Consider the following 23,289-nt stretch of genomic DNA (forward strand, 5'->3'; position numbering starts at 1 on the left):
TCAAAGAAAACTAGACTGAAAAAGACAAACGACTACCTCTTCAGAACCAGATGGACCGCCTCACTCAGGGGAGAGGGAAATAAAGAGGAAAACCATTGAAAAAGAAAGTAAGACACAGAATGTGCAAGGGGAGTGGAGACTCATGCTTTGCGTCCTCACCTTCCAGGCCCCAGTAAAAGCATGATAGTAACAGGAAACATAAGTCATTATGGCTCTTTCATCAGGTCTGGCAGTGCAGACTAAATCTGTGTGGAGAGAAGAAGGTTAACTGCTTGGATGACCTAGTACCAGCAGGCTTCTGCTAAGTGCTTCCTCAGAGAAGGCAGAGTCATGAATCTTCCCTGCCTCCTCACCAAGTCACACTTGTGCTGCAGAATCTTGGCTCAGATAGAAAACAGTCACATCTGCAGTCATCACTCTCTGTGTACTTTTGAGAACTGCCATGGGATACAAAGGAACTGTCACAGAGAAGAGCATGGCCATCTCAGAAGATCCCTAAACTAACAAGAATGGCGCATTTGTGAGACCTCCAGAATGCATGCAAAAGCACATTCCCAGGGATTTCTATTGATCTGCACATGGAAGACCCAGAGGTCAACAAGATCCTTTTTCCAAGTCCACATAGAACAAATGAGCCCAGAGATCTAACCCCCGTGTTCACTTCAGAAAAGGTTCATGGAGGAAAATGGACAATTTTCACAGGCTTTCATGGTAGACAATGAAGATGAGGTTTCTCCAGTTTTTACTACCGTTCATGGGTGAGTAGGCCAGTGAGCCATGTGAAAATCCCTGCTTCAGGTTGAGAGACTGACACCAATGACAGAAAGTAAGGTCAACAGCAGAAGGTAGGGAACCAAGGATTTGCCAAGAAGCATTAGCAATCTGAAAGAAGGAAATATAAAACTAACATTACAATAAAAGAGCAGCAGAAATCAGACTGTGCTGATGCTAAGTCCAAAAGTAGGTTGCAAAGACACCAGGGGTAATGTGCAGAGTAAATTCAGTAGTCACATCACAGAATGCTCCGCATCCAAGGTAGTCAAGTTCATAACTGTTAACCAGAAGCTCCTTATGAGACAGTATTCTACAAAGATAATAATATAGTATGAGAGCATTCTTCTGAACAATTCAAAAGGAAAGAGGAAGACAAGCAACAGAAGATGGGAAGAGGAAGTGAATACAGTGCTAGCACATCCCCTCAGCCACCAAGGATAAAAGGAATTGATGTAAGCCTAGATCAGGAATCAGAGACCAAGAGAAAACAGAACTGAGAAGAAGAATGCTAGCAATGCCAGAGTAACAGTGATGAGATCATAAATGAGTGTCTGAATACGAAACTCATTCTCACCTTTAGGATACTAGGGAGGCATTAATGAACTGGAAGATGAATTTATTAGATGTTGCCTATCTTCACTCTTTAATGTGCTGGCTATTATTCAAGTGGGAAAACGGAGTAGTTATTTATAGTATGGAAAGATCACACAAATACAAACTTGGTCTAGAGAAGACAGAAGTTCAAAAAGGAAAAGCAAACTTTCTATGTTCCTACTTCACTGTTTTAATTGCTTTCTCCCTCTAAAGAGCTTTGGAAAAACCATAAGTAGAATTCTGAATACTGTACTTAAGAATTAACACCCCAATATACAGGTGTTTGATAAAATGGCTAAATTAATAAATAGGTACTAATAGAGTTCCAATGGAAAGATCACTATTAAAGATTGAATTGTGTCTCCCCCAAAAACACTTGCTGAAGTCCTAACCTCTGGATGCCTCTGGATGTGACCACATTTGGAAGGAAGGTATGGATAAATATAATCAAGTGAAGATGAGAATATGCTGGAATAGAAAGGGTCTTCAATCCAATATGACTGGCATCCTTGGAAGGGGAGAAGAGGTACAGAGACAGAAAATAAGGTTGTGTAAAGACAGAGGTAGAAGTTGGATTGATGCTGCCAGAGGCCAATGGAAGCTGGAAAAGGCAAGGAAGGATTCTCCCAGGAGGCTTCAGGCTCTGCCAACACCTTGATTTCAGATTTATTTATAGCCTCCAGAACCGCATAAGAAATTCAATCTCCACAAGCCACCCAGATTATGGTAGTTTATTTCAGCAGCCCTAACACAATCACCAAGAACAAAGAGAAATGGAAAACTCTTAGTTATAGTCATTTTCTTTGCTTTTCCTCATCAGTGCTCATGGAAGAAGCAATGGATTATCAGAGAACAATAATATTAACAGCAAACAATGCAATATAATGAATACAAGTTCCATGAGAGCAGGATAGACATGTCATAAATCTCATTATCTCCCACAGTACCTAGCAGAGGGTCTTGTTCCTAGTAGGTGCTTAATATAACCTCTCAAAGGATAAGTAAATCAGGAATAAATGTAATGAGTAAATGGTCTCTACCTATCTGTGCTTTACATACTCTGCTAGTTATAACTCATAAGAATCTACTACATAAAAAAGGCACAAAAGGTATTTGAAACTAATCTCCAGAATGTGTGATGATAAAAGTTTACCAAATACATTTATATGGCTTTAATTTAGTGTAACTAAAAATGACACGTGAGGGCAAGTATGTGGCACAGTGTCCAATACACTCACACCCCATATCAGAGTGCCTGGGTCTGAGTCCTGTGCTCTGCTTCCAGTTCCTCCCCTTTCTGCTCATGGGCACCCTGGGATGCAGAGCTGATGGCTCACATACTTGGTTCCCTGCCACCCATGTGGGGACCCAGATGGAGTTCCAGGTGCCAGGCCTCAGCCTGGCCCAGCCAAGGCTGGCATTTGAGGAGTGAACCGGTGGAAGATCTGTCTTTGTCTCTGAAACCCTGCTTGTCAAATAAAAAAATTAAAACTTTTAAAAAATGAAATGTGAAAGTTTGAATGGTACACTGATGCTGAATATTCTATAATCCAGATTTCAATTCTATAACTTCTTAGCTGGAAAGATTTTTTTTCCCCTTAAGCAAATCACAAAGGAATTTATTTTCTAAATTTATTTTTGTAATAGATAAAGACAATAAATTGTGTTTTTGAAAATTATAAACCAAAGATGAATTTTAAACCAAATCTAACTTTCATAGTTTTTCTGGCTTATTTTTGATAAGGATTTAAAAATTTTTCTTTTCACAAACAAGCTACATATGAAGCTCTCTATTCCTCATGTGACCAGTGACAGAAGCTTGTTAGGAATCATAAATACTTCAGATGTAACTTAGCTATGCAGTTTTACAAGGTCTCCATGCAAAGCTGTAACATTGGTAGTCTACAGATTTTTCTGTAACTCTGTAAACACAATTTTCATCTCACCTTCAGCATCCAACATTTTAGGAATATCCAGGTGCTTCTCTGCGATTTCCATGGCCAGGTTAATATTTCCTATGGGGTCATCCTGTATTAAAAAATACAAACAATTTTTTAAAATATATTTTGAAACAGGACTTATGGTTAATGCTTCTGATATATTTCACTTTGGGGAGAATACCTCCCCCAACCACCACACACAAAACCACAATAGTACAAGTAACCTTTCTTCATATCTTTTCCTAGTTTTTTAACAATTAAAGAATCACCAACAAATCACAAAAATTACACAATCCATGCACACTCCAATTCACAAAACGTGAGCAAAAGGTTTAAGAGAACAAATGCTTTGCACATAGAAAGCAAGTTGTCAGAAAAGTTTTTTCATTGACAAGAAAGAACACATGAGAGCTTATTTTCATACCCATGGGTAACACAACTTAAATCATTCTAAAAGAAATCATGAAAAACCAAACTTGGCAGGTTTGTATGGAAGATGATTTTGGAGAATATTTATTCCAAAACCCTAGTTTTATGTATAAGAAAGCTGAGGGTAGAGATGAAGGAAATGTTTAGATAAATGAAATTTTTTAGCTCTCTAAAGAGTGCTACAAGATGACTAAAAAGAGAAAAAAAATTAAGTTTACAACATGAAAGGCCAGAAGTGACAAACTCTTAAAATTGTAAATAAATTCTTGAAGAAATTTTTGTCTTAAAGACTACATTTATCTTCCAATATAAAAATGGTAAAATATATGTGATATAAATTTAACCAGAGGTACATAATTGAAACACTGAAAAACTAAAAGTCTTAGCACTTCTTATTTTGATTAAAGAAATTAAGTAGTATGAATCTGAAACGGGAGGGGAGTAAGACAGAAAAATCAAAAGGAAAAGTAGCATCCATCCAGGGAGGACTTCAATTGATTGTAACAGGAGAGGCACTGAAACACTTCAGACACAGCAATGAGTCCAATCATCTTAATACTGTGAAATATTTGAAAAGCGCAAGGTTCAAAAACACAGTCCTATTGCTCAATTGAGAAACAAACAGTTTCATGGCCTTGTAAAGTATACAATTATCTCGAGCAAAAAAATTTTAAACATTTTAATAAAGCATATAGCAATTTGATTGAAAGTGGCCACCCCTTAAGTGAATCTTACCTGAGTATTTTATGCAAATATTTATGAAACCAAACAGCTGAGTAAAAGTTTCTTTTCCTCAAATAAATATTCAAGAACAATTCTGACATTAAAAACAGAGTGGTGATTCTGAGGCTTTGTGAACACTGTCTCATAGAGACTGTAACTTAAAGCTATAACATGTGGCAATTACGTATTTCCTAGCTCAACTTTCCATGTGACTTTGGATGGATTACCGAACTTCCTATTTTCTTCATCTGTAGACCTGAGATAGTAGCACTTGAATGAATACATGTGTGTATATACACATATACACATATACATGCTTATTTATATGTGCTTATACACATAAATTTATTTATAACAGTGTCTGATCTAGCACTATGTAAATGAGTACCAGTTTCTATCATATTAACATTTTTTCAGACATCTTGGTTGGTCAATTACCACAGGTTATAAAAAACCACTATAAGCTGCTAATGAAAGTAGGCTTATTCAGAACAATGTCCTCACTTTGCATATGAGATAAGGACTAATTGAAAAAATGCAGTCTTTACATTTGAAACATTTTAAAGAAGCTCAAAGCATAAGGAAATATATGCATTGAAAAGCTAAGAAGTTCTGGTTGCTCCATTCTCTTAGGCAACTTTACAGCATCGTAGTCTTAATTTTTAGGATGCACGTCAATTCCTCATGTGCTGCCCCACAGTCAGTGGAGACAGGCTGAGGGTGGGGGGGAAGTGGGCGGGTGATAACTAAATAGGTGGAAGAAGCCAGAACATTCTCTGTGACATCCACACCACACAGGTGAAGGCAGCATGCAGCAGGACCAGATTCCACACCACAACACAGCAACACAACGTGAGCGGCCAGCTAAGCACACCAGCACCCTGAGGCAATGCACTGTAGCACCACCCTGGGAGCGTTTATCAGGGCTCGGCCATGATTTCATCCTTCAGTCTTCATGTTATGCCTGCGGCAGCATAGACCATCCACAAGAGTCAAGATTCACTTGGGGCAACTGCTTTCATTTTAAGACTACTTTATATATTTGAAAGGCAGAGGGCGAGGGCGAGGGCGAGGGCGAGGGCAATACTCCCACAGGCTAGTTACTCCCCAAAATGCCCGCAACAGCTGGGTTTGGGCTGGGGCCAAAGCTGGGAGCCAGAACACAATCTAGGCCTTCCACATGCATGGCAGGGACCCAATTACTTGAGCCATCGATGCTGCCTCCCAGGACCTGCATTAGTAGGAAGCTGGAGACAGGAGCCAGAGCAAAGACTCAAACTGAAGCACTCTGATATGGCACACGGGCACCCCAACCACCAGGCTAACTACCCATTTCCTAAAACTACTTTTAAAGAAAGAATTTTAATATTAATCTGAGAATTATGCACACTAAAACTTAAGTTTAAAGGGATAAGTAAGGTTTTATAAGTTGAATTTTCTGGGGGAAAAAAAAACCAAAACAAATCCTCCTACAAACCCCTAAACTTCTAAGGCTACAACTAACATCTCAATAATGAGATAGTTATGAAGTATCCCTTGTGTGAGAAATAAGTTTATCAGTTCTGATCAAATATGTCTGCAACTACAGTTTCTAGAAAAGATGAAAAGGAATTTAAAACATCTTGGAGTATTTGAACCTTTCGTCTCCTCACCCCAAATACAAAGAATCTTCCAAAAGTTCATAAGAAATGTGAATGGAAAAACCACACATGGATTTCAAAAACAATTTTGCACCCAAATAAACTTATCTTTTTTTTTTTTTTTTTTTTTGACAGGCAGAGTGGACAGTGAGAGAGAGAGACACAGAGAGAAAGGTCTTCCTTTTGCTGTTGGTTCACTCTCCAATGGCCGCCACAGCTGGCACGCTGCGGCTGGTGCACCGTGCTGATCCGATGGCAGGAGCCAGGTGCTTATCCTGGTCTCCCATGGGGTGCAGGGCCCAAGCTCTTGGGCCATCCTCCACTGCACTCCCTGGCCACAGCAGAGAGCTGGCCTGGAAGAGGGGCAACCGGGACAGAATCCGGCGCCCCGACCGGGACTAGAACCCGGTGTGCCAACGCCGCAAGGCGGAGGATTAGCCTAGTGAGCTGTGGCGCCGGCTCAAATAAACTTATCTTGTAATTCCATTTTTCCATGAACCTTTGCAAGCACCCTCCTAGGCGTCACTCTCCATACTTACAATCCAGAAATGTACAATCTCAAAGAATCATACATAAAATGTCTTCTAGGAAATCACCACCACGAACACACTAGGCTCCTGTCCTCTCTAATGAATTAGGTCGGTGTTTTCCTGGCCACCCTTCGTCTTTGCGTCATGGAAAGGCGAGTTGGGAGAATGTGCTTTCTCCCCGTGGCATCTTCTGTGGGAAGCCCCAAGGTTTGTGCTGGTTTAGTGCTGATGTGCTCACTCCCGGGATGGCATGCCGAGGTGCGTGGGTGGGAACACTGCATGCCAGGCCACCCAGAATAACCTTGTTAAGCTTTGAGTAGTCAATGAGGTCGGGCCGGTGTCTGTGGATGAGGGCACAGAGTCCAAGGCCGTCTTTCCAGCTTCACAGCAGTCGAGAAGAACAGGAACACAGATTAAAGGAGAGAAAGCAGCAGCCGGCTTCTGCTCGCAGTCTGGGGCTGACCTCCCTGGGGTGCTACCCCATGCACAGAGGACACCTGTACCTTCTCCTGACCCCGCCTTACAAGCTTGCGGCCCCCTGAAGACACATCTTTATTCTTCGGGGTCTACTGTAGACTTCCACCCTCTGCTCCTCTCCTTTCCATTGCCAGAACCCTGCCCTCTGTCCTGCCCTAGTGCTGTGTGTGCTGGCACAGACCGTGACAGCAGGGAAGTTGTCTCTCTCCTGCTGTCTCTGCCCTTCCAGGGCCAACTTGCCTCCTCTCATCTCCAAGTCTCCATTCTGGCTTTTAGCCCTGGGTCTGCCCAGAGAACACGCACAGGACGTCTACCCTGACCATGTCTGGGTCACACTTCCTCCAAGAACCCTTTGGACACTTCGAGAGCCACCACTAGCTCCTCAGTATGCCTCTGTCATCAAGTTCTTTCTTTAAATTTTTAAGAGACAAAGGCATGTGGGTGAGGGAGCCCACACGAGGAGCAGGGTATCTGGGTTTCTAGCCTGTTTCTCCACAGATGACAGCACTCAACACTCCTTAAACAGTGCTGGCCTCTGAGCATGGCTGTGAGAGAGGTTCAGGGAGAGAGGGAGTGTGAGTTGGGTTTCTCCAAGTGTCTGAGGGACAGGGAGACCCTGGTGAGAGTATCAGGGCCACACTATTGAAGCCGTGAGGCCAATCTGGGACCAGAAGAAGAACAAGAAGTGAGTGGAGGCAGGCCTGGGACTTCCAACTTTGACACTGGCAGAAGGTCCCAGCCCTTCCCACCCCTCTCAGATGTCAGACAGTATGCCACAGGCGCAGTATACTACAGGAAGGCCTGGCTCAGTGCCTGCCACTTGAACATCATTTTAATGACATTTCATGAACTAGAAGAGCTTCCCCAATTTTTCGCCATGGTTCATCCTTTTTTCCCTGATTATCCATGGCCCACAGAGGACCTACTTACACTGGTGAGTAACCTCCCATCCAAAGAGCAAAGATATAACCAACTGTTCCAGTTACATAGTATAGTGACCAAAACACCCACCCTGGAAAGAAGTTTGAAGCCAAAGGCAGCACTATGCCCCCACCTGACATCTGGATTGGAACCATCTTGTTTCCTGTAACTTTTCACATGATTCGCCTGCATTCCCTTGAATTTCAGCACAGCAAAGCCGATGCACTAAGTGTCTTTCTGTTTTCCACAGTGCGGAGGGCTCGGCGTGTAGCTAGTGTGAGAGTGTGCAGGCTCTGCTGGGCCTGCCCCTGTTGCGGAGAAGCAACAGCCACTCTTGCCGCCTGTGCATTCCTACGCCTCCACGCTCTGCCACTACACGTGCTCACTTTTTGAGTCAGAGCTGTTTCACTGGCATCCTAGACCTGACTCAAATGCTTGCCCTGGGGAGACCCTAAGCATTATGAATTCTCTAGCCCTCATTCTCCTGCAGACACAAAACGCTTCTGAGACAGGAGGAGGGAAACGCTGCAGTCCACCAACACTGTTCTCCCTACCACCCTCACGCCCTCGAGGACCCCACGTGCTTACCTGGTGTGGAAGTTCTGAATGTTCACATTTCTGTAAGGAGCGGTTTTCCTCTGACACCAAAGTAGCAGACCCTCCTTGGCAGACGTTTCTGGAATGACAGCCGAGGAAAGGGTCCACAGGCAATGTTTACTGCTCAGTTCACCCAACTCCTCGTTGCTTTTGCAACAGACCTCCCAGAAAGCTGGTCACCAAATGCTTCACCTCCTCCCATGACCTCTGCAAATGGGTGGGAGCTGGGACCCTGATAAAGCTCTGGTGTCGCTTAAAGGACTTCAAAAGGATGATGCTGGAGCAGCCAGAAATTAAAACATAAAGAAGGAAAAAAAAACCTAAAACTACACTTCAGAGTGATTGGTAACTTACTTTTTTTTTTTTAATGAAAGTAGTAATTTTAAAAAGTGTGGGCTCCCTACTGGGTGAGGTGACATTGGGTACATTTATTATTCTAGAACAGTGCCATGATGTGTGAGAAGGAGAGCTCTCCAGGCTGGCAGGATGCTACCAATCTCTCTCACATCCTTAACATGCTAGTAAAGGTTAGAACTGGACACAATCTATGACAGAGGTGACTCTGCTAGGTCTATTTCATCCTTTGTATTAAGCTTAATGTTGACTGTACACAATTCTGAAATACACAGCCACAAATAAATTAAAGCAGTCTACAGTGAAACTCACACGGAAAAACTATGTGTGTAGCTATGACAACCTGTCATTTAATTCATTTAATATCCAGGTTCTTAGGTGAGTGGAATTCATGGAGGTCAGAATATCCCAAATTTTTTTCCATACCCAGTGATCCTATACCCCAGAGTTTTGTCTATAAACTTCAAGTTTGGCCATTTGAGTTTTAAGAAAGTTAAAAGGAACTCTCACTGCCTGTGATAGTCATAAAAAATGTTGCTCACACATCCTGCAGCTGGATGCACAGGGCAGGCAACTGGCACGTGCCTGCTGCAGCACCCTGGTGCACCCCTGCATTGCCTCTAAGGCCACACTTCCCTGGGGCTGCTCCTGCCACAGATGGAGCCCTAGGGCAGGGCCATTCTTGCCTGACACGGCCCAGCTGAAGCAGCCACTCAGACTTGTACCCTAAACCTCTGCCCATCCCCTTCTCCATTCAGATATCAGCCAGGAGCTTTGGTCTGAAGACTTCTCAGCCATTCTCTGCTCTGTTCCTTCCCCTTCATCCTCCACAGGTCTTTTCTCCAAGAAATCTCTTGCATTTCTGCCACGGATTAAAGGTTTGTGTTCCCCTCCCACCATCACCACCACCACCACATTCAGATATTGAAGCCCTGAACCCCAGTGCAATGGTATTTGGAGGTGGGGCCTTTGGGAGGTGATTATGGTTAAATTGAGGCCACGAGGGCAGGACACCAAGATGGGAATGGTATCTTCACTTTACAACAAAAGACATCAGAGAGTGTGCTAATGCTTTCTCTGTATCCCAGCCCCCAGTCATGTAATGATAGTGAGAAAGTAGCCACTGCAAGACAGGAGGAGGGACCTCCCCAGAACCACACCATATCAACACTCTGATCTTGCACTATCAGCCTCCAGAAGCAGGAGAAAATAAATATCTGCTGTTTAAGTGAATCAGGCTACAGTATTTTTTTAAGGCAGTCTGAGCAGGCTGAGACAACTTTCTAACACATCTTAACAACACTTGCTTCTTGGAGGACCCTTGAAGCCACTTCTATAATCCGAGATTCTGCTCATGTTTAAATGTTTACAATTTGGAAAGTCCCAATAAGCATGAGAACTTTTTAAAATGATTTATTTATTTATTTATTTATTTGAGAGGCAGAGTTACAGACAGAAAGAGGTAGAGACAGAGAGAAAGGTCTTCCATCCACTGGTTCATTCCCCAAATGGCCTCAATGGCAAGAGCTGGGTCTATCCAAAACCAGGAGCCTGGAGCTTCTTCCAGGTCTCCCACATGGGTTCAGGGGCCCAAGCACTTGGACCATTTTTCACTGCTTTCCCAGGCCATCAGCAGAGAGCTGGATCAGAAGTGGAGCAGCCAGGATTCAAACTGGCACCTATATAGGATGCTGGTGCTGCAGGCAGCAGCTTTACCTGCTATGCCACAGCACTGGCACAAGCATGTAGACCCTTAACTAATACTGGGCCCTGGCCTTCCATCTTATGAAGGAGGCAAAGCTGATTTCTTCAAATCAAGGTAAGTATTCTATAATTATTTACCTAACCTATCCATTCTAGCTCAGTCTTTGATTCAAAACCCAGGTGAAATACACACTCTCAAAGTTTTTCATGCTTTAAAAATAACAGGAATGACTTCTGTTCATATTTCTTATTTAGCAAATTCTGGCTAAGGAAAAAGACTTAAAGTTCTCAGACTGTATTAAAATATCAAGGTCAGTGCTGTGGCACAGTGGGCTAAGACTCCACCTGCAGTGCCAGCATCCAATATGGACGCCAGTTTGTATTTCAGCTGCTCCTCTTCCAATCCAGCTCTCTGCTGATAGCCTGGGAAAGCAGCGGAAGATGGCCCAAATACTTGGGCCCCTGCATCTGCAATGAAAGATCCAGAAGAAGCTCTTAATTCCTGGCTTCAGATTGGCCCAGTTCTGGCTGTTACAGCCATTTGGAAATTGAAGCAGCACATGGAAGTCCTTTCTTTCTCTCTGTCTCTCCCTCTCTCTGTCTGCAACTCTACCTCTCAAAGAAATTAATACACCTTTAAAAAATATATGAGGGGCCGGTGCCACGGCTCACTTGGCTAATCCTCCACCTGCGGCGCCAGCACCCTGGGTTCTAGTCCCGGTTGGGGCTAGTCCCGGTTGGGGCGCCAGATTCTGTCCCAGTTGCTCCTCTTCCAGTCCAGCTCTCTGCTGTGGCCTGGGAAGGCAGTGGAGGATGGCCCAGGTCCTTGGGCCCTGCACCCGCATGGGAGACCAGGAGAAGCACCTGGCTCCTGGCTTCAGATCAGCGCAGCACACCAGCCATAGCGGCCATTTTGGGGGTGAACCAATGGAAGGCAGAACTTTCTCTGTCTCTCTCTCTCACTGTCTAACTCTGCCTGTCTCTATATATATATATGAGGGAACTCCATATCTGCTGTTCTGTTATATACATACCTTCCTACCTTTTTGGTCTGGACCAAGGGAAATAGTAAGAAAAAGTATATCCAGAGGAAATAATGGGCCATTATTAAAATTTAAATGAAATTTTGGTTAGAAAAGTCAACAGAGGTAACGTAGATCAAGAGAATGTTTAAACTGCTGCAGAGGTTTAGGTGTACAAGTGAGTGAGTCTCATCTGATTTCTGTTGGAATATGTCTGAACACTCCCTGGATCTGAATACCAAACAAGGCCTCCTCCTGATTTAATGGGCTGACCTAATCAAAGCTGGCCCTCCTCTACCCTCAAGTCCATTTTTAGATTTTCAGCAGGAGGTTAGCAAGTCTGTGCCAGGTGCAGGTGTAGGGGAAGCCTGAAATGTGACCATCTGACTGCTCGTGTCCTCAAACAAAATGCTGCTGTGGATATAAAAAGCATGTTACTAACCGGCAGTGCCATTCGTCATTCCATCACAAAAAAGTGTATGGCACGCCAAGGTGCCTCTTCTACATCTGTCCTGCCCTATCAATAGGTATATTAAGCTCTCAACTTCTTTCTTATAGGAGGCACATCACTGTGTTAAAGGAAACAAGATCTTCCAAGAATCTGTTTCTAAGTGAAGTCTTTTTCTATATAACATACATCATTAAAACAAAGATTATTTTTTCTGCAGACTTATAGCATTTAAGTGATGTGAAAACAAGTTAAAAAATAGGTTATCTTGTATGCTGAACACTAAAGAATAACTGCTTAAGGAGATTTGAGAACTTTGTTAATGAAATGAATAGGTTTTAATTTCTTAGTCTTTTGAAAAGTAGATAATCCTTTCATTGTAACATTTTACAAAATACCAATCTGACTTATTTCAAACACATCAATAATAATATGCAAAAGTCCCAAAAATAATGTCATTTTTAGCTACATTTGAAATTGAATTAGGTTTTAAATTCATATTACTATTATTTTAAAGTTCATAACCAGGGTTAAATAGATTAGCATGCTACCTGGGACACTCACAGCCCATGCTGGAGTGCCTGGGTTTGAGACCCAGCCATGCTCCTGATTCCAGTTTCTTGCTAATGAACACCCTGGGAAGCAACAGTGATGGCTCAAATAGTCAGATCCCTGTTACCCACATGGGATTCCCTGGATTGAGTTCCCAGTTCCTGGCTTCAGCTTAGCCCCATGCTGGCCATTGCAGGCATCTGAGGAGTGAACAAGCAGGTGGGAGTACATGTGCATGCTTGCTGGCTCTCTCTCTTCCAAATGAATAACTTTGAAAATGAAAATATAAAATTTTTAACCAATCAGAAAAAAAAGCCTGAAGTCCAATTCATCTGTATAACATTGGTGGAAAAAGAATTTGCTATTCCAGCAAATGCAATAGTCAGAAGAGAAGTTTTTAAAATAGCATTTGTTCCTTCTAAATTTTTTTTTCATTAAATTTGAAAGGCACAGAAACAGAGTGGGATCTCCCACTTGCTGGTTCACTCCTCAAATACCCACAGCAGCCAGGGCTGAGCTAGGCCAAAAACCAGGAACAAGGAACTCAATCTGGATATTGCACATGGGTGGCATGGACCCAAGAACCTTTCATCATCTACAACCTCCATGGTGCGTATTAGCAGGAGGCTAAAATGGAAAGCAGAGCCAGGACTCAACCCCAGGCACTCTGATATGGGATGTGAGTGTCTCAAGTGGTAGCTTAACTGCTGTGCCAGACACCCAGGCCAGTATTTGTTCTTTATAGAGAATTTAACTGTTTGAATATTTACAAACAGAAAAGTTTATAAAAACTAGTACAATTATTATACATTATTATTTTTTAAAATGGGAACTTTTAGGAAACATCTTTATTAACAAAAGGGAATATATTTTCATAAAACTACATTGTACAAAAGTTTTCAAATTCAGACTATTTATTAATTCAAGATGTCATTTCTGAGCCTGAATCATTGAGGTTTTAATGTCATTATATCTTAGTTTTATTTTTAGATGACATAAATGGGTGTTCAGTGCTAAAAGGAGATAATTGTAAGTGAATTAAAAACTGGTTAAGGGCAAATACCACAGGTTTCCTGTCACCTGGAGCAACAGCAGACAAAGTACTGGATGTGAATGTTTGTTGGTTGATGAATGACTAAAAATCACTCACAAAGACCAGTCAGAGGGTAGTCCTGCCTGGGCTGAATTAAAACAATGCCCCACTCCTTACCACTTAGATGCCTGGTTGGGAACATGACTTGTTGGACAATTCAGACTAGCCTGCGACACATCCTGCAGTCATTTATTTTGTGATTCAAGGGCTAAACAGGCAAAGTTCTAATTTTAAAAATGTCAGTTTGACACTTTTCAACAGTGTTGAATTATCAAAATATTTGGGAATGCAGTGGGCGTAAAAGACTAAAGATTTTTATCTTTGGTAGCAGTGCCAAGGATTATGAGTCTATTACAATGATAAACTGTTGCTAGGCCAAAAGGCACAGCGACAACAGAAAGAAGGAAGGGTAGGAGAGCAGGGAGGTGGGGAAGCCGGGCAGGAAGGAAGGAGAAGAATGAACAACCATGGATGGCAACAGAATTTTTTTTTTTTTTGTACCTGAACAACAAAAAAAGTGTTTCTGTTGTAAGCCTACAGAGCTCCGCCCTGGTTGTGAATTTACTAGTGCAATAAGCAGGAAAGCTCAGCAAATGCTCACTTTAAAAAAAGCAACTTCTGTTCTGAACATGTGCTCATCTTTCCCAAAATGATTCCACCCCCACAAACGCAACAGTGCTGCCGGGGTCTTTCTTCCTGCACCAATGTACGATCCAGGAAAACCCAACTTTCATGCCTTTTTTGTCAATCATGCCGGTGACTGTTGTTCTTTATTGATACCCTATTCAAATCGTAATTTACAAGCTGGCTTTTACAACCACACAACCAGGCTTTTAGCCATGTCTTTTACCTTCAACTGAAATATCCTGAATGGCAAAGCGAAGGATGATGGTCCAGATCATACCCAGGGTCATTTTCACGTTGCCATCAACAATTTCTATAGGTAAGAAAGAGAAAGGCCACATAATGGGAAGACAGCATCAGCCACACATGCCTTTTGCCTTATTATACTATTTTTTCCTATTGTAATTTTCCTATTATTTTAACTTCAGAGTTATTGTAAAAAATACATATGAAAGATAAGTTTATATTTTATAAACATCACAGTATATTTGGTTATAAATATATTCATAACCAAATGTCTCTAGTTTAAATGAATTCTGAGTTAATAATAAACACAAATCTTGCATATGTATTACCAGTGAAAACCACCAAGGAGTTCCCAAAGCTCTAAGATTGTATCAGCTAAGGTTTTTAAATAATCAAATACAGAGAACAGCCTCATTTTTGCCCTGGTCCTTCTTAAAGTGTTCCCTGCTGGCAGGTAGCAGGGTTGGGTTACCAGATGCAAGTAGATCCTGCCAACCTCGCCAGATCCCCAATCTCCTACACATAACAATGAGGCCACTCCCTTCATATTAATGGGTTCTTATTAAGGGACATTGGGATGTGTAAGTTCTTCCTTTTTCCTATATTTGACTTCATTTACAAGTAACCCTAGCACCTGATTTCTCACTCATGGTACCATTTGTTCCCATGCCAAGCAGACAGCCTGACACAAAGTGGGTCCCATAAATGGTGAAAGGGAGGGTGGAAGGAGGGCATTCAAGTCACAGCCCACACCCTCGTTGGGAGGTCAGTATGACAGACAGGGCCAACCCCACACTTCTCACCTTCTGCCCCAATGGACACCAGTTTCACCCCTTTGCTGGCTATGTAATCCAGAGCTTTGTTGACATTAGCAATTTTGTGGAACCGCATTTTCCCTCGGTCAGGTTTGGGCAGCCTTTCCCCTGTAGGATGAGAACAGAACAGCGCAGACATAAAGAGGGTGAGCCCTCGATCAGGATCAAGGTGTCAATATTCAGAGTACATGCTTTCCTTAAATAGAAAGGATTACCTGTCTCTGATATGTCCTGGTTTCCCTCAATCACATTAAGGATGCAACACTAACCAAAAGAAAAAATTTTAATGTTCAAACGGACCAGCAGGGAGCCATGTTATTTAAGCCATATGCTTTTCAGATCTGCCAGGAGAGTTTGATTTGGCCCCTGAGCCAATTTACCAGTGAAAAGAGAGAAGCTGGTTAGTGTCCCTGGAGCATTTGCAGTTGCTGGCTAGCTGTTAGAGGAAGTCAGGACAGCCTAGTTCGAATCACAGAGCTGGCTGCCAGGGCTTGTCTTAGCCACCTGATTATGAAGATATATGGATCAGGGCAGACTCACTACCATCCTCCCCAGGCACACTTCTCCGATGGTGACCCATTCTCCAGTCCAACTCTAAACTAGTCAGAGCAAATCATAACCCCACTGGATTTTAATTCATGTGTTCCAAGCTTTGCTGACATATATATACATTGGCTTTTTGGAGACAAGATAACTTCTAGAACTTACACTAACTAGACTAACAGCAGAGAGGACAGCATGGTAGATGGCCATACAGATGTCTTTTTTTTTTTTTGGTCTCATGTTGTTTTGAGGTGGGAGCTCTAAATATCATTTTAACAAGTCAATTTTAAATAGAGTAATTCCAGGTAGATGAGTCTTTAGAAAGGTTTTCTTGACCAATAATACCAAGGTTCTTGCCCAGCTAAGTTCAGAGGGAACTTTTATGAAGTCATCTTTTTCTTTTTTTTTAAAACAATGATCAGAGTAGGCATTTAATGAGTAGTCTTCAAGCGACAAATAATATAATCTGTAAAGGTAAAATAAGATGTATGTTCAGAATTTCCATTGTGTATTTTAAGGTTTTTCTCTTTCTTTTTTTAGAATAGTTTTTTAAATTAATTAATAAAATAATTTTTAAGGAATATGAATTTCATATGTAAAACTTTAAGAATATATAGTTATTCTTCCCACCATACCTGCGGTCCCACCCACACTCTCAACCCTCTTCCTCCTCTTTCTCCCCTTCCCAGTACCATTCCCATTAAGATTCATTTTCAATTAACTTTGTACACAGAAGACCAACTCTATACTAAGTAAAGATTTCAACAATTTACACACACATGCACACACACCAAACCAAAAAACTGTTTGAGGATAAGTATCACATTTAACTCTTATAATACCACTCAGTGAGGACCGAGGTCCTACATGGGGAGTAAGTGCACAGTGACTCCTGTTGTTAATTTAACAATTAACACTCTTATTATGATGTCAGTGATCACCCAAGGCTCTTGACATGAGCTCCTAGGCTATGGAAGCCTTTAGAATCCACAAACTCCGTCAGTATTTAGACAAGATCATTAGCAAAGCGGAAGTTCTCTCCTCCCTTTACAGAAAAGTACATCCTTCTTTGATGGCCACTTCTTTCCACTGGGATCTCACTCACAGAGATCCTTCATGTAGAATATTTTTTTTTGCTTATGCAGTCATCTTTAAACAGCTACTTACTACCTGGTACACATACAAGTACACCGACCTGAGATGACTTCCAAGAGCAGCATGAGTTTAAGGCCATTCCTGAAGTCTTCCTCGATGTTCTCGATTTGGGTGCCAGCTTTCCTGAGATGGGAATTACACCAGGCAGTGAAAGTCTGCAATGAAAACCAAACCCCATTGAGCACAGGCCCATCACAGGTCAAACCCCTTTCTCACATGCAGCACTTGACACATCACACTTCACAGGGAGGTGGAAGCACTAGAGCTTCTTAGGCCTTCAAAAGACAGCAGAATTTGATGGAATGAAGAACTGAAAACCCAAAGGGGCCGGCATCATGGCACAGTGGGATAGGTGCCGCCTGTGATGCAGGCACGTCATATGGGTGCTGGCTTGAGTCCTAGCTGCTGCACTTCTGATCTAGCTCCCTGCTAATGCATCTGGGAAAGCAGTGGAAGATGGCCCAAGTGCTTGGTCCCCTGCCCATGTGGGAGACCTGAAGAAGCTACTGGCTCCTGGCTTCAGCCTGACCCAGCCCCATCTGTTGTGGTAATCCAGAGAGTAAACCAGAGGAGGAAGATTTATCTCTCTCTCTCTCTCTCTGTGTGTGTGTGTGTGTGTGTAATTCTTTCAAATAAATAAATTACTTACTTTGGACCAACAGAGTGGCTGGTGCTGAGTAACAGTACCTACAGCTAATTTATCTTGGATGAACAACAATTTTAAATTGGTAACTAAATTGATTTTTAAAATATATAATCAATCATTTCTAAAAAATGACAACAATCTCCTACTTGCATATCTTAGGCCCTGAGCGAGAGCCTGGGCTTTAAGACCAGATCCAGCCCTAGCCTAGAAGGACTCCCAGTTCACTAGCGTTCACCAATTACTGGGTCAATCTTCAGTGGAAAATGGACTCTGTTAAGTGGCATTCAAAGTCATTCCATTTATTTTTCAAGCTTCTTTTTAACTCAGCTTCCACTTGTGCACTATTTCCTGCCAATACCAGATTAGAAATGCTTTTGGCAGCTGCTGGCTAAGAATGCAAACTGTCCCCTTGCCTCCCGACAGCTGCCGGGCTTGAGAACAAAGTGCCTGGCATGTTAACCGGGGGGGTGGGGGGGTGGAGGTGGGGGGTGGAAAACCAGGGATGGATAAATTGGGTTTGTGTCCAAGATGAGAAAACTGATCTTTCAAAAGCAGGCTGCTCCAAGTAAGACTACAAAGTGTCCATAAAAACTGATTTTACTGGGTAATGAAGAGGTTTGTCAAATCTGATAGTCATTCATTTTCTGAAGTGTGTGATGGCACTAATTTCAAGGGCAAAAAGGAAATGTAGGCTTTTTCTTGTATTTACAGTAATAAACTTTACCCTGAGGGCATAAACAATAATTATTTCTTTTAAAACACACTTAAGCTCTCTAAAACAAACCTATCCAAATAGAAGGGATACCTGCCATATACTTGAGATCAAGACTCAATCAATATGGCTGTTTAAATTAATTAAGATAATAGAGAATTTAACTTTTAGCTCTTCAGTTGCATGAACCATCTTTTAACGGTTCAAAAGCCACGTGTGGCTGTGGCTATTGTATTAGAAAGTGTGGGTGTGGGCCGCTGCCATGGCTCACTTGGCTAATCCTCTGCCTGTGGTGCTGGCACCCTGGGTTCTAGTCCCGGTTGGGGCGCTGGGTACTAGTCCCGGTTGATTCTCTTCCAGTCCAGCTCTCTGCTGTGGCCCGGGAAGGCAGTGGAGGATGGCCCAAGTGCTTGGGCCCTGCACCTGCGTGGGAGACCAGGAGAAGCACCTGGATCCTGGCTTCGGATCAGCATGGTGCGCCGGCTGCAAGCATGCCGGCCACATCAGCCATTGGGGAGTGAACCAACGGCAAAGGAAGACCTTTCTCTCTGTCTCTCTCTCTCTCTCTCTCTCTTTTTCTTTTTTTTTTTTTTTTGACAGGCAGAGTGGATAGTGAGAGAGAGAGACAGAGAGAAAGGTCTTCCTTTTGCCATTGGTTCACCCTCCAATGGCCGCCACAGCTGGCGCACTGCAGCCGGCGCACTGCGCTGATCTGAAGGCAGGAGCCAGGTGCTTCTCCTGGTCTCCCATGGGGTGCAGGGCCCAAGCACTTGGGCCATCCTCCACTGCACTCCCTGGCCACAGCAGAGAGCTGGACTGGAAGAGGGGCAACTGGGAAAGAATCCGGCGCCCCAACCGGGACTAGAACCCGGTGTGCCAGCGCCGCTAGGTGGAGGATTAGCCTATTGAGCCGCGTTGCCGGCTGTCTCTCTCTCTCACTGTCCACTCTGCCTGTCAAAAAAAATTTTTTTTCAAGTGGTTTTACAAAAGGATATAAAATGCAAAGTCTTGGGGCCAAGGCTGTAGCACAGTGGGTAAAGCTGCTGCCTGCAGTGCTGGCATCCCATTATGGGCACCAGTTTGAGACCCGGCTGCTCCACTTCTGATCCATCTTTCTGTTATGGCCTAGGAAAGCAGTAGGAGATGGCTGAGGTCCTTTGGCCCCTACACCCGCATGGGAAAACCCAGAGGAAGCTCCTGGCTCCAGGCTTCAGGTCGGCGCAGCTCCAGCCGTTGCAGCCAATTGGGGAGTGAACCAGCAGAAGGAAGACCTCTCTCTGCCTCTCTTTCTCTCTCTGTGTAACTCTTTCAAATAAATAAATAAATATTAAAAAAAATAACATAAAACGCAAAGTCTTCCCCTTTTCCTTGTTTCCCAGCTATCCAGTTCCTTGTCCCAGGAAGAATGAAAGGGCATTAGTCTCTCAGGTATCCCTTCAATAGCATGTATGCATGTATCAACACACAGACACACATCTCTTTTTTGTCTTTTTAACATAAATCATACTAGACACATTGTTCTGCACCTTGTTTTTTTTTTTTAAACCTACTTAAAAATTACAACCTAGAAGGACCGGTGTTATGGAGCAGCCAGGTAAGCCACTGCTTAGGATGCCAGAGTACCAGTTCAAGCCCAGGCAACTCTGCTTCTGTTCCAGCTCCCTGCTAATGTGCCTTGGAAGGCAGCAGAAGATGGCCCAAGTACTTGGGCCCCTGCCACCCATGTGGAAGACCTGGGTAGAGTTCCTGGTTCCTGGCTAAAGCCTGGCTCAGCCCTTGCTGTTGTATGAACCAGAGGATGGAGAGACAATCTCTTTCTCTCTTTTTTGTCTTTCTCCCACCCTCTCTGTCACTCTACCTTTCAAATAAATCTTTTAAAAAATTATAACATAGATAGCATTTCATATCAGTATATATCAGCCCTTTTAATAGCTGCATAGTATTATACTGTATTCTATATACCATACTTTATGTAAATAACCTCCTATCAACAGACATTTAGGTTGTTTCCAGATAATTAAGTTCTTACAGTGAAAAACCTCTCAGGCCTCATTTTCAGCAAGTGAAACTACTTTAGGGACATTTGTCAGTTTCAACTGACATTGAGTCTAATTATATACCTGAGTTTTTTGAAAAGGCACAAAAGAATAGCAAGTTTTGATCACAAGTAATTCACAGGGGCTGGTGCTGTGGCATAACGGGTAAAGCTGCTGCCTACAGTGCCAGCATCCCAGATGAGTGACCAGATTAGTGTCGGTTCAAGACCTGGCTTCTCCACTTCCGATCCAGCTCTCTGCTATAGCCTGGGAAAGCAGTGAAGATGGCCCAAGTCCTTGGGCCCCTGCACCCATGTGGGAGATCCGGAAGAAGCTCCTGGCTCCTGGCTTCGGATCAGTGCAGCTCTGGCCATTGTGCTAAAAGAAGTAATCCACAGAAAATATAACGATACAAAGATTTATAGAGTTTTTATTTAGATTCTACTTTTAAATGGGCATATATTGCTGGTGCAAGTCACCATGCCTTATTGTCTTATTATTTCAATCCATTCTAATAAAAGTATCTTTTCCAGATATAACCCCTCAACTGCTCATGACATCAACACAAGCTTCCTGCCCCAGTTCTTGAATACTGTGAGTGTGCTTGATACGACTTCTTCTTGGTATACATACAAAGAAGGTAATTCACCATAGGTAATTATTTAGTGGTACAAATCCAGAGAACAACTTTAATCTAAAAGGTTAATTTATTTAGTTGAGTTCAGCCTAATGAAGTTTCCTTGTCTTTAATGAGTACTCCTAAAAGCCAACAATGGTAGTGACTAACCAACTTAAATACAGAAAAGAACTCAAACTGTTCCATGATGATTACTTGCAAAGAGGCCAGTGTACTCTGAACAGGAATTTTAAAGCTTTATTACAATGCTTACTTTTCATTCGTTTGACAGATCTAATTACCATGGCTGAGGGAGACCATTCCTGTACATTTCCCATCTCATGGCTCCTTTTGTGAAACACCTGTTAGTCATGGAGGAGATAAAAACAACAGCAACAGCAGCAACAAAACCCCCTACTTTTTATCTGAAGGCCTCTTGCTTGAACAGCAGCATGCATCTTTAAAGCGCATGGAAACTAAACCTTGGAGAACTTGAATGGGAATGAAGGTAGGTCTGCATGATTTTAGAGATAAGTTCTTGGGTCAAATCAAATTTCCAATCCAAACGTCCCTTCTGAAGGGAAATGGTGCTCTGTGATCCTCATACAGGCTGTGGTGGAAAGAACCCTAGGTGTCCCCAGGCACATGGAAGATCCTGCAACATCCTCTCCTGCTTCTATTCGAACCTCCATCTACCTCTCTCCTGGAAACAGCTTACTCCCTTGTTCCGCTGCACCAAGTGATACATTTAGATGCTTTAACATCTCAACAATAGGCAGACACAGGAAGTTTCAGAACCACACAAAGAGAATCCAACAAAGCCATCTATCCACAGAAAGTAAAGATGGATGTCTCTAGTTCTTTCCACTCTCCAGAGAAGAGACAAAGTTAAGGGAAAGAGTGTTCAAGTTGCAGAGAGAAAAGACAGGAATCCAGCAGAAGACACTGTATCAATACACAGATCCCTTAGACAACTGGAGCAAGCATTAGGATCATTTTCCTAAATATAGAAATCCCAACCTCTGAGTAGTGACTCAGGATGGCCAGCATGGGCAGTCTGTAGAGACAGATTGATCACTGGTGCCAGTTTAGGCCTTCTCTGGATTTAGATGGAAACACTCCATGCATAGGAAGCAGAAAAGCAGGATGTGGAGGTTAAGTCCACATTCTGGTGATAGCAGTGTGCTTTCATGTGATAAGACTGAAGGCAGGGGCCGGCGCCATGGCTCACTAGGCTAATCCTCTGCCTGCGGCACCGGCACACCAGGTTCTAGCCCTGGTCGGGGCGCCAGATTCTGTCCCGGTTGCTCCTCTTCCAGGCCAGCTCTCTGCTGTGGCCCAGGAGTGCAGTGGAGGATGGCCCAAGTGCTTGGGCCCTGCACCCCATGGGAGACCAGGAGAAGCACCTGGATCCTGGCTTCAGATTGGTGCAGTGTGCTGGCCATAACAGCCATTTGGGGGGTGAACCAATGGAAGGAAGACCTTTCTCTCTCTCTCTCTCACTGTCTATAACTCTCTGTCTCTCTGTAAAAAAAAAAAAAAAAAAAAAGACTCAAGGCAGGGGCTTATGATGTGGCATAAAAGGTCTCTGCCTGCAGTATCAGCATCTCATATGCGAACAGGTTCAAGTACTGGCGTGAACCACTTCCGATCCAGCTCCCTGCTAATGCGCCTGGAAAAGCAGTGGAAGATGGCCCAAGTACTTGGGCCCCTTTACCCATTTGGGAGACCCAGAAGAAGCTCCTGGCTCCTGTCTTTGGCCTGGCCCAGCTAGGGAATGAACCAATAGATGGAAGTTTCTTTCCCTTTCTCTCTCTCTCTCTCTCTCTCTCTCTCCCCCCTGTCTTCCTCTCTCCTTCCCTCCCTCTTTGTATCTCTGCCTTTCAAATAAACAAATAAATTTTGAAAGAAAAAAAAAGGCGAGGGCAACTCAAATTAGAGGCAGTCTCTGCCTCTGTTATACTCCTGAACATCTAAGGCCAGGAAAAAGCTCCACAACCCCCGAAACATGAGAAAAAGTATCAGTTGTTAGCCTCATTCAGTGGTGGGAGATGCCATTCCATCTTTCATAATGGTCTTATAGCAGAGTCCATCATCC

The 23,289-nt window shown here is 43.1% G+C and overlaps 1 protein-coding gene across 1 annotated transcript in view; it reads right to left on the minus strand.

Annotated features, from left to right (window-relative positions):
- Positions 1-23,289, minus strand: part of ACTN2 (actinin alpha 2) — a 76,549-nt gene that overhangs the window by 30,415 nt on the left and 22,845 nt on the right. Inside the window, exons 2-7 of the mRNA XM_051821489.2 lie at positions 17,222-17,336; positions 15,472-15,591; positions 14,649-14,735; positions 8,617-8,704; positions 6,932-7,010; positions 3,315-3,396 (exon numbers count right to left, since the gene is read on the minus strand). Coding sequence (XP_051677449.1) covers positions 3,315-3,396; positions 6,932-7,010; positions 8,617-8,704; positions 14,649-14,735; positions 15,472-15,591; positions 17,222-17,336 — 571 coding nt within the window. The remainder of the gene's footprint in view (positions 1-3,314; positions 3,397-6,931; positions 7,011-8,616; positions 8,705-14,648; positions 14,736-15,471; positions 15,592-17,221; positions 17,337-23,289) is intronic.

The sequence above is a fragment of the Oryctolagus cuniculus genome, chromosome 13 (genome assembly GCF_964237555.1).
Source record: "Oryctolagus cuniculus chromosome 13, mOryCun1.1, whole genome shotgun sequence".
Classification (NCBI taxonomy): domain Eukaryota; kingdom Metazoa; phylum Chordata; class Mammalia; order Lagomorpha; family Leporidae; genus Oryctolagus; species Oryctolagus cuniculus.